General features: G+C 35.9%; 1 protein-coding gene across 1 annotated transcript in view; it reads left to right on the forward strand.

Annotated features, from left to right (window-relative positions):
- The window catches only part of PTPRQ (protein tyrosine phosphatase receptor type Q), a 99,725-nt gene that overhangs the window by 44,480 nt on the left and 40,631 nt on the right, over positions 1–14,614 (forward strand). The window contains exons 26-27 of the mRNA XM_036401032.1: positions 7,110–7,442; positions 13,849–13,970. Of these exons, the coding sequence (XP_036256925.1) occupies positions 7,110–7,442; positions 13,849–13,970 (455 nt within the window). The remainder of the gene's footprint in view (positions 1–7,109; positions 7,443–13,848; positions 13,971–14,614) is intronic.

Consider the following 14,614-nt stretch of genomic DNA (forward strand, 5'->3'; position numbering starts at 1 on the left):
TTTGTTGTTGCTTAGTCATATTTACAACAAACTAGTTATTATTAGGACATTTCCTTAGCTGTGTGTTTGCATGAATTGTTTTGTAGTGACTGGATACTAGGAATTGGAGATTCATGGATGGGAATGGAAACAGTTTTATAGCTGTTGTCAGCTTCTTATTTATGGTGGTCTAAGATTAGTCACAGAATATGTAGCCAGCACTGAGTCACTGACAATGCATTTATTTCTGACATAAAGTGAAATCGAATTTGGCTCAGTGTTTCACTGCATAGCATTTGACCTTTAAATTCTTGGCAAGATTGTTTGCCTTTTTTGAGGTAAATTTGTTCATATCTGGGTAAAAATAAACATCAATCATGAAACTTAAATTTATGAGGAGATTAGTAGTGTTTTTTGTCTAATCTAGCTCCATTGTCATTGTCCACCTCTGCCAGATTGCAGTATGTTATAAAAGCTGACAGCTTTGTAGTGATAGTATTAGTTTGTGATTAAATACATTATAAGGGATATGAAAGATAATATACTATACATATACATGCATAAATGAGTTAGGATTTTATGACTGAATATATATCCTTGGATTATTTTCAAGATAATGCACTTACTAAAATGAAATTTCATTAAGGTTGAAAGAATTTTTAGAAGCAAGAGACGGACATTAAACAGTAGGAAGCTTCTCCAAAAGGCAAACTAAATCTGTGAATATTCAGTTAACTCACAAATCTGGGACAAGTGTAACAGTCATTCAGTTTACAATAAAAACAGAACAATTAAAAAACCACTTGAGGTATGCAAAGCTTGAGTAATAAAAAGAAAACTGCTTCTGCTTTAAATATTTTCATTTAGATTTTACTTTATAGACTTTTCACTGTTTTCTGAGACTAATAATCATATTGATTGCAGTACTAAGACACAGAGAGTAATTTCCCCACTTCTCCCCCTTACTGCTAGTCATACCTGATATTATACCTGAACACAGTCTAAGAATAGGTTGAGGCCCCCACTGTACTCTGGTACAGTCCTTACCATTTGTTTTCTGCTAAACAGAGATGCATTCATGATGACTTGAATTTAAAAGAAATATGGTTATGGCTAGAAATTTGCCCAAGAAGCACTTTTTCATTTAATCTGGGCTTCATTTTCCAGGCCATTAACTTGTAGCTTTACACAGAAGTATGCCTTCTGAATAAATAAGAGTAGTGCCTAAAGGAATTGGTGATGGGAAAGTTTCTCAGGTCTTTTGGTGTGGAGGTGGCAAACTAGCATCATCTTTTGTTACATGTGCACAAAATGTCTTTACACTCTGCCCTCGAAAGGTTCTGGATTTGTATCTCCAATATGCAAGTTCCCACTGGAAAATGTGGGCTTTTTTTGATCAAGACCTTTGAGAAGCACAAAGCATAGCAAGAGCTTAAAGCCTTCTTCACATCCAAGGAAATGCTGTTTCCTTCACCATAAATCCTTTTCTCAGGATTTGGCAGTTCATGACAGCTCTGAACTGGAGTTACATGATTTTCCTCATTAAGTAGTGAAGAAAATGACAGATGACCGTGATGCGCTGGAAGAATATTTAAACCCATGCCCTCAAGGGGTTCTTAGGGCTGCAAGTAGGATGTGCAGTGCAGATGGTTTGCCCTGGTTATCCTGAGGAATCAGCCTGCTGAAGAGCCACTGTATTGGAAATGGCAGAGCTTCAGTGTCCCCTGTCACTAATGCAGAAAAGGGCGGTGTGTTTCACATGTTCAATCCCTCTGCAAGTTCACATTTTGAAATTGTATTAAAGTAAAATCATCCAGTAAAAATTTCAGAGTGAATTCTTTGAAACATTTCTTTCCAAGATGACTAATTTTTTCCCAGATGTAATTTTCTTTATGTCATTTGGACTTCTTTACATCTTATGATTAGTTGTCTGGTCCAAATTTAAGTTAATGGCTTTGAGGTTGATGGAAAATCTTCACTAGAAAAATGCAGTATCACTTGGTTGCTGCCAGTGAAATTGTACTGGTGTGATTTTTATAAGAAGGTTGATAAACTAGATGATTCATATAGCTAAGGATAAAGGAATTTTTGTCTTTTTTTGTAGGGACTAGGTCAACTCTGCATTACTATATAAGAAATCGTGGTGACATATATGTACAAAGCTGTCATGGATAGCAACTACAGGTCAAACACAAATGTTTACTGAATAGCAGACTGTTTTAGTTTAATGGAAGGCTGAACATTTAAGACTTGAGTACAGGTAGCTTTTCACTACTCTTTTTCAGTTTAAAGAAGTGCATTTCTCTCTAGATTTGCATGATTTTATTTTTCAGTACTTAGATCCCACAGTTGGACACTGAGTTTTCTAATTTGCTAAGGGCTGAGAAACATGGTCCATAGAGGCTCTTTTAAGACGTGCTCTCAACTGTGCAATTTCCTTTAAAGCATGTCTGATAATGTCAATCCCAAGTCATGGGAAAAATAGTCTACAGTTTTTTATATTTTTATGTTAGCAAAATAATTTGAGTCCTATTCAGGATGTACTTATTCATTCTGAGCAGGACTTTGTATCATGATGACTCCTCCTGAAGTTAGCATTCTATACTTGATTAGTATTTAGTATGATCAGGGTTATCAGCTTAACCCATGGAACTCATTTGTGTAACTAAGCTTTAAAAAATTAATAGAGATAGTCAGTAAGAATATTTCTTTTCAGTTATTTCTATTTTCTGAAGCCTTTTTTTGGTGTGTGCCTACTGCTGTCGGTTCTACTTTGTTCTTCACTTTCCTCCTATTGACGCTCTTAATTCCGCCCAACAGACTTCTAGGCTGCCGCAGTCCTTTTCATCCAAACTCCAGCTACAAGCAGCTGTTCTGTAGGCAGGCTTTTTTTTATTAACTTTGTTAGGAACTATGCCATATCATATTACTGTCTTCTGTTCACAGCCTGTGCAGCTGTAGTTGTTGCTTTCTACAAAAGTCTCCACAGAACGCCATAACCTCTCTTTTCTCAGTAGATTTGTGTATGTGTCCTTTGCTGCCCTCAGGTTATCTTTGCATTGTGAACAAGGTGTTTTCTACCAAGTGTTTTTTGTTAGTTTAAACCAGTTCTGCTGGCCAATTTTAACTTGATATGAGTCTTTCCACTGTGCTAGTGCTTTTTCTACCAAGCATTTCCTTTTATTTATGTTATCAATTAAAAACTTACTCCAGAGCAGTCCACCAGCTTTGGAAGGACTGATTAGAATTGTAGCCAGACAAGCATAGGGCTGAGATCTGCCAAACTAATGTCTATGTAGGTGTGTAACTTTCTGTCAACTTCAGTGAGAGTTCAGTCATGTAAATAGGTTTTAGGAGCTTAAAATCCCATGCGGATCTGATTTCAGTTAGTTTGCATTGAAATTTAGGCATCATATGAACAATGGGAGATGAATCTGAAAATACCTCATTCCTCTTCCATTCCAGAAACTGAATTCACCAGCATTTCATGGTTAGCCTCTCTGCCAGCTCCCTGGCTGGCTTTCAAAAGCTGAATTAGAAGCTATTAAATGGAAAATTAGGTGGAGTACATTGCACCAAATGTTTTAGACTTAGAAAAACTCCCTACTCCCAGAGATAGTTGAATTATAGTAAACATAATACAATAGGGAAGGACTGTGGGATATGTGATGAGACTTAAGGGATCCTATGTATGATTCTTGGGAAATTTAAACTTGGAATTAGGACGAGAATTTCCACTAGCCAATCAGAGAACAGTCCTCAGCAATTAGTTACTTACAATACCACAATCATAACCTTTCTCATGCCCTTTCTTTCAGTGCACCTTTCTAGAAATTTGGATCAATAATACAGTTCCCATTAGGTACATATCAAATTGTCAGTGTATAAGAATTGATAAGTCTTTATACAGTTCCAATGTAACCTGAAATAATAATTGAAAAATATGCAGTTTCTGGCTTCCATAATTTTTAGTGTGAACAGTGATCACTTCATCATAGTTAAGTCATGTTTAGAAAATTTAGACAAGCTGCATGATTACTCTAGGAAGCATGGAATGATTTGTTCAAATCAGTACCATCTGTGGAGAGAAAAAGTTGGGGGAATTTTAGTCATTCTTGAGGAATGGAAATCTGATTCTCCATGCTAGAGTAATTGTAATCCTCTTTGTATCTGAAACCCAATAGCATATCTGTCTTGAAATTGTCTCTGAACACAATCACCAAGTTCAAGAGACACTGTGCCACTGGGTGTCACTGCTCTTCACTGGGGCCCTAGGACCAAACATCTTTGATCTGCAGCAGTTTCAGGTCACATCTTTTCATTTGTTCCAATGAGTGATTACGTTTATGTTTGATTTGCCTAGGTAAGGAAAGAGACAAAATTAGCTTGATTTTAAACTGACTAACATTTAAGGCTCTGATTCCATTTTAAAGGTCTGTCTAGGGAATGAGAGAGAAAATTTTACTGTGAATTCTGCTGACTGACTCTTGATTTTTAGGTTACAAATATTTTGTTTATATAGGTCTTCATAAACTGGAAAAAAGACAACAGAAAATAGTTATCCAAGCTTTTGTGTCAAAGAAGAAATGCTTGTCTGATTGTCTGCTATCAGGATACCTGCAAGTTTATCTTTTAAAATGGTGGTTTTCATGTAGTGTTACTTACTGGGGTAATCCCAGGTGTTACCTTCAGCCTTGTGAAGATAATATGTATGAGCATCCTCAGCAGTAAGTTGGAAAAAGGACAGATAGAAAGAGAAACATCATTTCTCTGCCCTCCATTCTTCCCCCACTTTCAGTGAGTTTGTCTCTTTTCCAAATACAAGGAAGGCTCATAGAGGCTGGATTTATTAGAATTTTGTTAGTCTGCCAGAGAGCCCACAAATCAAAGCCACCACCATTTTGCCTGATACAATTTCTAGTTCTGTGAAAGCCAAGCGTCTTTTCCTTCTTTACTGCAAAATTGCTAACACTTGGTTATTTTTGATGTCATCATGCATGTTGAAAATAAGAGAACCAGGTACTCTCCTTAAGAAGAAAAGGCCACCATGGTGTCTAGATCATGGGCATTGCTCTTCCTTTGTCTGTGACCAGCCTCTTTAACCTGCCTTGTTTTAGGTGCAGAGACTGCAGTTGTGCTAGCCAGGGCTTAACCAGCTGCACATTTCAGCAAGTGAAAGTATATATTTCCACCTTCCTACTAACACTCAGCAACTAACCAGTTACTATCTGCTTTATGACAAACCCTAGTATCTGTATTGGAATATAGCCCAATAGTAGTTTTCTATTCTATCCCACATTTTATCATTATCATATTTGAGTGTGTAAGAACTCAAATTTTTGCAGTATCTTAACAGATATTAACAGCTTACATTACAGCAGAATAGAAGATTTATGGAAGAAAAATACAGGTATTTTCTACTAACCATGTAGTATTTCTCTGCCTTTATTTTCCATAAAGTCAGTAGTCGAACTAGGACATTTCTTGTAATTTACAAAAATAGCTAATACAGCTTATATAGTTTTTATGACAATATTGCAGTTTTCTTTTTGAAAGGGGGTAAATTAAGTATTACATCCCCAAATCTGAGCAAGCAAGAATGGTACTGCATGTTTTGATATTTTTTACTACTTTCTGTACTTATCTTCATGCTATAGCAGCAGAGAAAACAACTTTAATTTTGATAGCATGGAGTATGATGATGGAAGTTGTCTTTAGCAAAGATTTTTTTAATATAGTTTGGTTTTGTTCTGTGTCTGGTTAGTGTGTAGCAAGATGGGGGCCTATGAGGCTGTTGCATGTTGGGGTGTTGGGTACTTGTGCATGAGAGCTCAGTGGAAGAACAAGAGATGGCCTATGGCTCTTTGCCTACTCCCTCTCCTGCAGACTCCACCTGCTTTGGGTTCATTTGAAGGGATTTTAATTTCTCAACCTTTTCATCAACACAGCTTTGTCTGATTCAGAATTTATATTTCTTGTAAATATCCATATTTAGTGGAGAAGATTTATCTTATTATATTGTGATAATTTTAATAAACAAATTGTTGCAGACAAAAGCAAACATCAGATATTCCCATAGGGCTGAAAGAAAAGAAAAAGGAGTATTTTCTCTTCCCCAGTAACGTTGGTCTGGGATCCTTTTCCTCTTTATGTAAGCCTTGGGATTTCTTCAGTTTCAGTTTGAGGATGTATGATGTGTTTTCTTTTACCAGTGATACCTCTTCCCCCAAAGACTCTAAAGCACTCTTTAAAGCTATGTGCACACATGATTTCTGAGCTGATTTTTCTGCACAGTTTTTTGCCATAGAGAGTATTAGTATTATCTTACAGAGTCTTAGAGATAATATTAGCTTTCTCTATGACTATGTGATATAGCACAAAACCATATGTTCAACTGGTCTGTGAAATCTGGGAGTATGCTGCTGACTCAATATAGACAGAGTAAATGTGTGTACATGCATAAATATGTACATATATGCACTGCTTCTGTCTCATGGATGTGAATATAACTTCATATAAATAAGTGGAAGCAAAGTTTATGGGAAATTTATTTTTTATCTTTTATTCAGCTCTTTCTCTTAATGTTCTTGTAAAGCACTTCTATAATGCCAGACAAAGATATCGCATGTACTGATACTTTTCATTCAGAAGGTGAAAAAGGAGATTTACAAAACTTACCTTGATGTGTTGTGTGAGGATTTCATATATTAGCAAGAGAGAAGGAGATACATGAATATTTCTAAATAAGGGCTGAAGAACCCACAGTTAGAACCCACAGTAAAACATGCTATGTGTGACATAGAAAAATAACTTTGTGTAATATTCCCTTCATTAGCTGAGACAGTGCCCCAAAAGTAGCAATAGAAATGTCACATCTCTCTACACTGGTCCTACATCCCATGCCTGCAAGAATTTTTTTCTTTATTTCAAAAGCTATAGTAAACATATGCTACCTAAATATGTACACTGTGATTTATGCCATTGGAAATATTGCTTATTAAACATATTAATTTGAATCTTGGTCTTTAGATATGCTTATTAAAATATGCTTTCAACAGTGGAGAAAATTCGTATAGTTGCAATCACCTTTCATTCGAATTAAGGTCTCTTACAAGTGTTTTAATCTATAGTTCCTAGTGCACCCAGAGATATTGTTTTTTCCAATGTGCAATCAACAAGTGTGACCTTGCATTGGAGATCACCAAAATCTATCCTTGGCTACTTTCAAAACTACAAGATTACCACACAGCTACAATCCATCCACTGCAGTGACTGGGAGGCTATGGAATGTATTGAATATGAGATGCATCAGTATTTACATGAAAATGTCATGGATGGCTGGATAGAAGACACAGTGTATGAACTGAAAAAATACAGATGGTACAGATTTGCTGTTGCTGCCAGTACAAATGTTGGTTATGGCAGTTCTTCACCTTGGATTTCAACTCAAACCCTTCCTGGCTGTAAGTAAGGATGTCTGCCATGTCTCTATAACAATGTGATGTTCATTTAAATAACAAGAACTCTTGCTGAAGTTATTTCTTCATAGACCTACAATACTGGTGAAGTCAATAAGGATTTATAACAACTCCTGACCTACTATACATATATATATATATAAAATATAAATTGTGTGGTAGGTATACATACCTAATACTTACTAATATTTCAATGTATTTTGTGTACTGTTTTATATTTACTGATTAACCAACAGTATTTCAATCGTCATGTAGCTGTACTAGATGTGTAGACAAGGTAAGTCTGAATTTTTGCTGGTATGAGTTGATATGCCATTTTTCAATACAATTTCACCTGTGGGGTGTGCCAATGAAAAAAGTATTCTTTAAATTCTTTGACTAAAAGTCTGTTCATTAAGTTGTAAAACTTTCCTGAAATTCTTTTGTGTGTTTTTGGCAATGGAATTTAAGCAATAGTTTCTGAGGGATTAAGATTTCTTTCTAAAACCATATGCACCTACAGAGTTTACTAATCAGAGTAGCCATGAAACATGTACAGGAATGCCTTGACACATATTAGAACTCTCATGCCTCAGCTGAGGATTTAAGTTTCCAAGGAAGAGAAGAGGTAGTTGTCATAAATAAGTCAGCACAAAATATTTGAGAGAAGGGGACATGAAACATAAATTATTTAGGCAGTTGTCATGGGAATATATGATCTTCCCTACCAGTTTGCAGCCATCCTAGGACAGAGAATACCTGAGATCTGGCCTCTGTAGAACAACTGAGAATCACCATGGATAGCCTGACTTAATCACAGCTCTTTTAGTAATTTCCCCTTTCAAAATAATAATAATAATAATAATAATAATAATAATAATAATAATAATAATAATAATAATAATAATAATAATAATAATAATATAGCTACCAGGTACTTAAAGAGCTGTGTACCCAAGGACTACTCAGCGGTCCAGATATTTGTCTTGTCCCACTCAGGTTTTTATAATCATGTGATGTGTGGACACTGTGATAGTAAACATCATAACAGCCTGATTTTTTTATAAAGCTCAGAAGTAGTCCTTTGGATTGAGAAGTGCCGGAATCAGCTGCAGAGTTATTCTCATGTGCACTTACTTTCTTTGTCTAGTGACTCATGGGGAAGCTCTGCCTGTAAATCAGTGCAACATTTTAAATTAAGGGAAAGAAAAACCCAACAAACCCAAATGGAGCAGAAAATACATTACAGAAGTTCTCCACAACTTGAGCAACTCTTGAGCCAGCAGCTCTGGGGAGATTTTGTACTATCAAAATGATAGAACTCAGCTGCTGATGTATGCAAATACTTTAAGAAAAATTGTTGTGGAGTTAAAAAAAAGTTAGGGATGTAAACTGGAAGGGGAAGCAGATAATGAAAACACATATAATTGCATACAGTTAGGATGCTTTTTATGATTTCCTCTTCAGAGAGTGATGATTTGGTTTAAGAGAGACTACTTTCCTATCCAGCCCCACTGAGAAGATGGTAGATCAAAGTATAAACATCTCAATAGACTGCATGAGCCCTTTCTATTTCAATTCAGTGCTATTCTCAGCCACACGTCCTCTGTGTGTTCTATTAGATAGTTTACAAGTGGTGGGGTAGAAATTATAAAGGTTCCACCAGTTCTTCCAGCCCAGTGTCTGGGGCTGCTGACCTGTATCTGTGGTGATGGAAGTAGGCAGCAATGAATTTCCTGCGACTTAGGCTGGTGACACATCAGGAGATAAGCTGCCTATAAACACACCGCTGTGGAGTCAAGGCAGCATGGCACTATTCCAAATGTCATGTCTGGGCACTGGTCTTTTTCTGGGGTAATGGCAATCAGCTGAGGAGGAGGAAGAAGACAAAGGTGACATGACACATCTGAGTAGCCAGCTGGCAGCTCTGTCATGCTTCAGCAGTGCTAGGAGCCTCCATGAGCACTGGCTGATCTTTAGCAAGAGCAGGTTTCTAGGTACCTCATAATTTTCAAAGCCTAGTTTTTAAAATTGCTGTTAGAAATCCCCTCAGTTCTGCTCTTTCTTTTGCAAAGGCTACGTAAGCCTATAGCAGGAAAGAGCAATTCAGAATGCACCAAGCAGAATCAGCACTCTGGGCAGCCTTGTAACAGAAAACAGGTGTTGATCTCCCTCTCCTTTCCCTCATGAACAGGGCCAAGCATCCTCTGGATTAGCCTGCTGATACACAGCCAATATACTTGGTCTGTTAGGGCTTAAGAGTGCTTAGCTGCTATGTAAAATACCCTGAGTACTTAGCCCATAAAATCAATGGGAGTTGTGTTTGCACATTTGAGGGCAGAAGTTAGGCACTGTTTCACTTGATTTTCAAGAAGTGCCTCTGTAAGACATTGTTTCTACCAAAGGTAAAGTTACCTTTGTTGTGAAATAATAGTTTAAGGATTTTTTTTTTCATAATTCATAGGGTTCTCAGAAATTTGTGTTTCTCTCAAGCCTAAAGAAAATATTCACCTATCATATTCAGAAGGTTTTTTATTATCATATTCAGGAGGAGCATATAAGGTGAAAACTGTTAGACTCATTTCCCAGAATATAAAGAGAAGAAACCTCAAGAGCAGCAGAAATTACATAAAATAATTCCTAAAAGTTTTTTACAAGTTCTGAGGATTTGATTGTTGTGCTAAAGCAGAAATACCTAATAATTCGGACTATCCAGGGTGTAAGGTGAGGATCTTAGCTGTTTTTTTCAGTTGTTCATTATGAAGAAAAATGTAAGGCTATAGGAATTATTTTCAAGAATCTCTAACTCATTTGCAAGTCTCAAACAAAAAATAATGTTAGTGTTCTGCACTGAGAGTGGTTATAAAGTTACTCTGTGAAAATACTACGGATTGCTAATGCAGCTCAGTTCTCACATCACACAGATAAACTATTCAGCCTTCCATCCTGCAGATTAATCTCACAGGAATTGTCTTACTGTCTCATAAAGTAGTGTGATGGCACCATTATTACTTAGCTGATTGATTGCCCAAGAGCCAAATCTATTCTACAAGATTAAATATTTCCATCATAACTTAGATTTATATAGTTACCAGCACAGAAGATCACAGTGTTGTATCACAGTAAGGGAAAGGGCAAGAAATGTTTTCCATAGCTACGGAAACTTTGTTCCCTCACCCCTACACTTACCCCAAGTTTCACTATTACATTTATGAGGAGAACAAGATTGGCTGAACTTAGGTTTTCTGAGAGAGAAATAATCGTGGAGGGTCAGTGTTAGATGGAAAATGAATGACACAAAATGAGCTGACCTCATTTTGGATCTCATACGGTTACACAATGCAACGCTTTTTGGTCAACTGCCAAGTCCCCTAATGCCAGGATACACTGAGGTACAAAGGAAAATCCCAGATGTTTGAATGTCCCATGAAGGCCAGGACATACAAGCATGGGGCAGAGGGTTATGCTTCTCTTTTCAGCGCCTTCTTTCCCAATCCCTGCTGATACCCAGTTGCTTGGTACTATTAAAGAAATGTTTCTGTGTGATGAAAAGTAATGAGATTTCACGTCTTGTTATGTGTTCTTTCTTCTGGAAAGCTTTGCCTGAGAGAATGTGTTTCTCTTTGTTACATTTCCTCAAAAGTAAATATTTGAAAATAATTATGGGCTAATATAAGATATAACTGTTCAAAACTACATAAAAATAACCTAGATGATTAAAAATTAAATAACTGAAGCACACACTTTATTTTTGCTGGGAAAGGGAAAAAAAGGAGCTGATCCTAACCAAACTGGCAAGCATGAATTTCTGTTAGAAAACTGGAGTATTCAGTCTTATTTTTGAAGATTATGCTAAATGATGGGCTATCCAGACTTATCTTCAAACTAACACACTTAACTGCTGCCTTAGCATCAGGACACAGATGGATGGGAAAGATGACCCTGACCTCCATAAGACCCACATTCCTGTGCAAGGATAGAAGCATGATAATCAGGAAATGATGGTTATTAGTTACAGAAAATGCATTATTGTGAAAACCAGGAGAAAAGTGCTTATGAGAGGAAGTGATTGGATTATGGGGGAATGAGAGAATAAGACTAGGTCATTTCTCCAGAGTAAATTGCTGTGATTTATAAGAGAAAGGGGGTAGTGATATCATGGCTTCATACTGACCAGATTCATTTCACAAACAAACCTAAATCAGAATGCGGCAGTCATCCACTGAATCAAACACAGATTAAAAAAAGATGTTTTTTGTAAGACATAATACATGTCAGATACCTTTCATTTTCTGGTTTTCCCCCCAGTTATACATGTAATTTCAGAAAAAATATTCCTACATTTCAGTATGATTTGGTTAATGTCTGATATTTTACTTTGCATAATGAAAATAAACCATGTATTAATATTTAGATGTACTTTAGACAAGTAACTAAATATAGCATACTCAATCAGAATTTTCTTGCAAATATCTACAAATGTATCACATATAAACTGTATATGGAAATTAACCATATAAGTAACTGCAAACTGTATAATTTGTAGATGAGATAATGCTTTAAAATTATTTCACACCATCTAATGCATAACTGCAGAGTCCATTAGTTCTATAAAAAACAATGGAAAATGGTCTTTGGAAACTTGGTTCGCATGAAAACTAAGGCCCAAGAAGCTGTATATATACATATATAATTTTATACTGTTTTTCAGAAATTTCCTTTTGCATTAAAGCTGATAAATATCATTGCCATAGTTACTAGAAGCATTGTTTACACTGAAAGGGTGTTTGGTAACAAGCCTGACATGCATTATCTGAAAAATAGAATTTGTGCTTATTCTAATTTTCAGGGACAATGCTTTCCCTTGTATTTTGTTTTATCTTTTGTAGCTCCCCACTTAACAGCCAGCCTTCTCTGAGCACTCTCCTCTTTTGCCACCCTTCATGTGCACTCACAGTTCATTCAGTTACACTCCATTCATTTGTTCCATGCTCTTCAGTATTTTTGGGGACTGCTTCCAATGGTTGAATTTGATCCTGCCTATAAAGTCTTGTATATTCCTGCTAATCCCAGCACGGGAATCTAATTCCTGTATCCAACATCCCAAATTCATTTTAGCACCTTACCTAATCCCAAATATTTCTCTTTTATTCTGCAACGATGGTGCCAAATTTTCGCCTCCATAGTGCAAAATTTTATTATTTTCCTCATTAATCTTTCACAGATAACTGCAACAGCTACATACTTCTTTCCATGTTCTTTTCTTTTTCCTACCCTGTGTTCTTCCTGAAGAACTAAGTAGCCTCTTACATCCTCCAATTTCTTTCCTCATTTAGCCCTCTTACCTAATGATTAATAGTGGAAAACTACATATTCATGTGTTAATCTTGTTTGAGAAAAGAGACTGCATCTTCTGATTAGCATAGGTACAATCGCTTTAGTAATTTTTTATAATATACTGCTGACTGATATGGATATTTTTGTGGTAGATTGAAAAGAAGGCACAATGAAGTCAGGTTGTGGAAATACACACAAATACTTTTTGTTTTTTACCAGGCTGCTCAGGGATACTTTCCACAGTTGTCTTTTTTTTGTAGTGCATCCAAAAGCAAGGCACCCTGGAGCCAAGTTCTGTGATTATCTACAAATCTGTTGTCATTCTATTCCAAATCTCATTTCCATGAAATTTAAATGGTTATTATGAAAAAATAATACAATTTGCAGAGAATTGCTGAGTTGTTATTATGATTTCATAAATTTCTTTTTCATGAATAAGACATAACTAGGTTAATTCACATATCACCTCAACAAATGGAAATTTTAGGGAAATCTCATTTCTTAATGTGAGCATTCTTGTCCTCTTGCAATTCTTACCACTTCTTTTGTTTGGGTTTTCTGCATTTTCTCAACATGCTAAGAATAAATTGAAAGGAAATGCAGAAAATTATTTCTACTTCTACTTTCTGATACTACTGGAAATTTTTTCTAGCATTCAGAATTTGATGTCTTTTCACAATTTCTTGTTCTTGGAATGATTCATTTGTCATAAGCAAATATATTATACTTGACTATTGGATAAATATTTGCATATATTATGCCTGTGTCATGTGAAATACTTATAAAGAACTTGTAATTAAATAACCCTATAATCTCAATTTGAAATGAAGTCGTAGGCAGTCCATACTCTAGAAAAATTGTAGTGGTTATAATGAAAGATGTATTTCTAAATCACATGGTGTGACTTTTATATGAAAAAAAGAGAAAAATTATAGTTATTTAAGCAGTGTGTAATCTTAATTGTGAGATAAAGTTTTATTTTCAAACCTCTACTGGCCATTAAAATTAGACTGGGTTATTTTTTGTGCACTTTGTTGGCCATGATTCATTCACATACACTTTTTTTTTCCTACAGCTCCAGATGGTCCTCCAGAAAATGTGACTGTTTTAGCTACATCTCCTCACAGTATTAATGTCAGCTGGAGTGAACCTGCCATCATTACAGGACCAACGAGCTACCTCATAGATGTTACCTCAGTAAGGCAACTCTGTTTTACTCAGTGCTTATACAGATGGCTGTGGATATCAATACCACAGAAATAGAAATTGCAGGACAGACATAAGTGGGTTGAAAACCATTTAAGTGTGTCTATTTCCACAGAAATTCCACATAAGAATTAATTGTACATTTATTCATTTATTAATAGGAGATAAAATAATTGATTAATATTAAAAAAATGTGCTAATAAGAGATCTTGGAGGGAAAAAAGTGTATCTATAAATGCACACAGGAGAATAGTAGTTGAGCTTGGTGGAAGTGGACCTCTTTTTAACCATAATGACTTTTTCTTCTTCAAAGGAAGGAAATGTTCATCACAGTGATTTTACAAACCAAAGAGGAGAGCCTAGCAAAAGGAAATTACTTGTACCAAGTTACACAGCACCAGAGGGCAAACCTTAAAGTCAAGCTAGATTTCCCAATTTGCACTTGGCGCTCTGTCCATCAGATTAGTCCTATTTTGGTAGCACAGTAATAACACTTCTTTCTCCTTGATCTTTATAACCAAAAAAAGCTGACATAAGAGGAAAACTCTGGTGGCTTTTCTCTTTTCATTCTCTACTGCGCTTACAAAACGCCTTAAGCCCACCATTAATAAATCCCATTTCCTGCCCTGTGGCAA

The sequence above is a fragment of the Molothrus ater genome, chromosome 5 (assembly GCF_012460135.2).
Source record: "Molothrus ater isolate BHLD 08-10-18 breed brown headed cowbird chromosome 5, BPBGC_Mater_1.1, whole genome shotgun sequence".
NCBI classification, from domain to species: Eukaryota; Metazoa; Chordata; class Aves; order Passeriformes; family Icteridae; genus Molothrus; species Molothrus ater.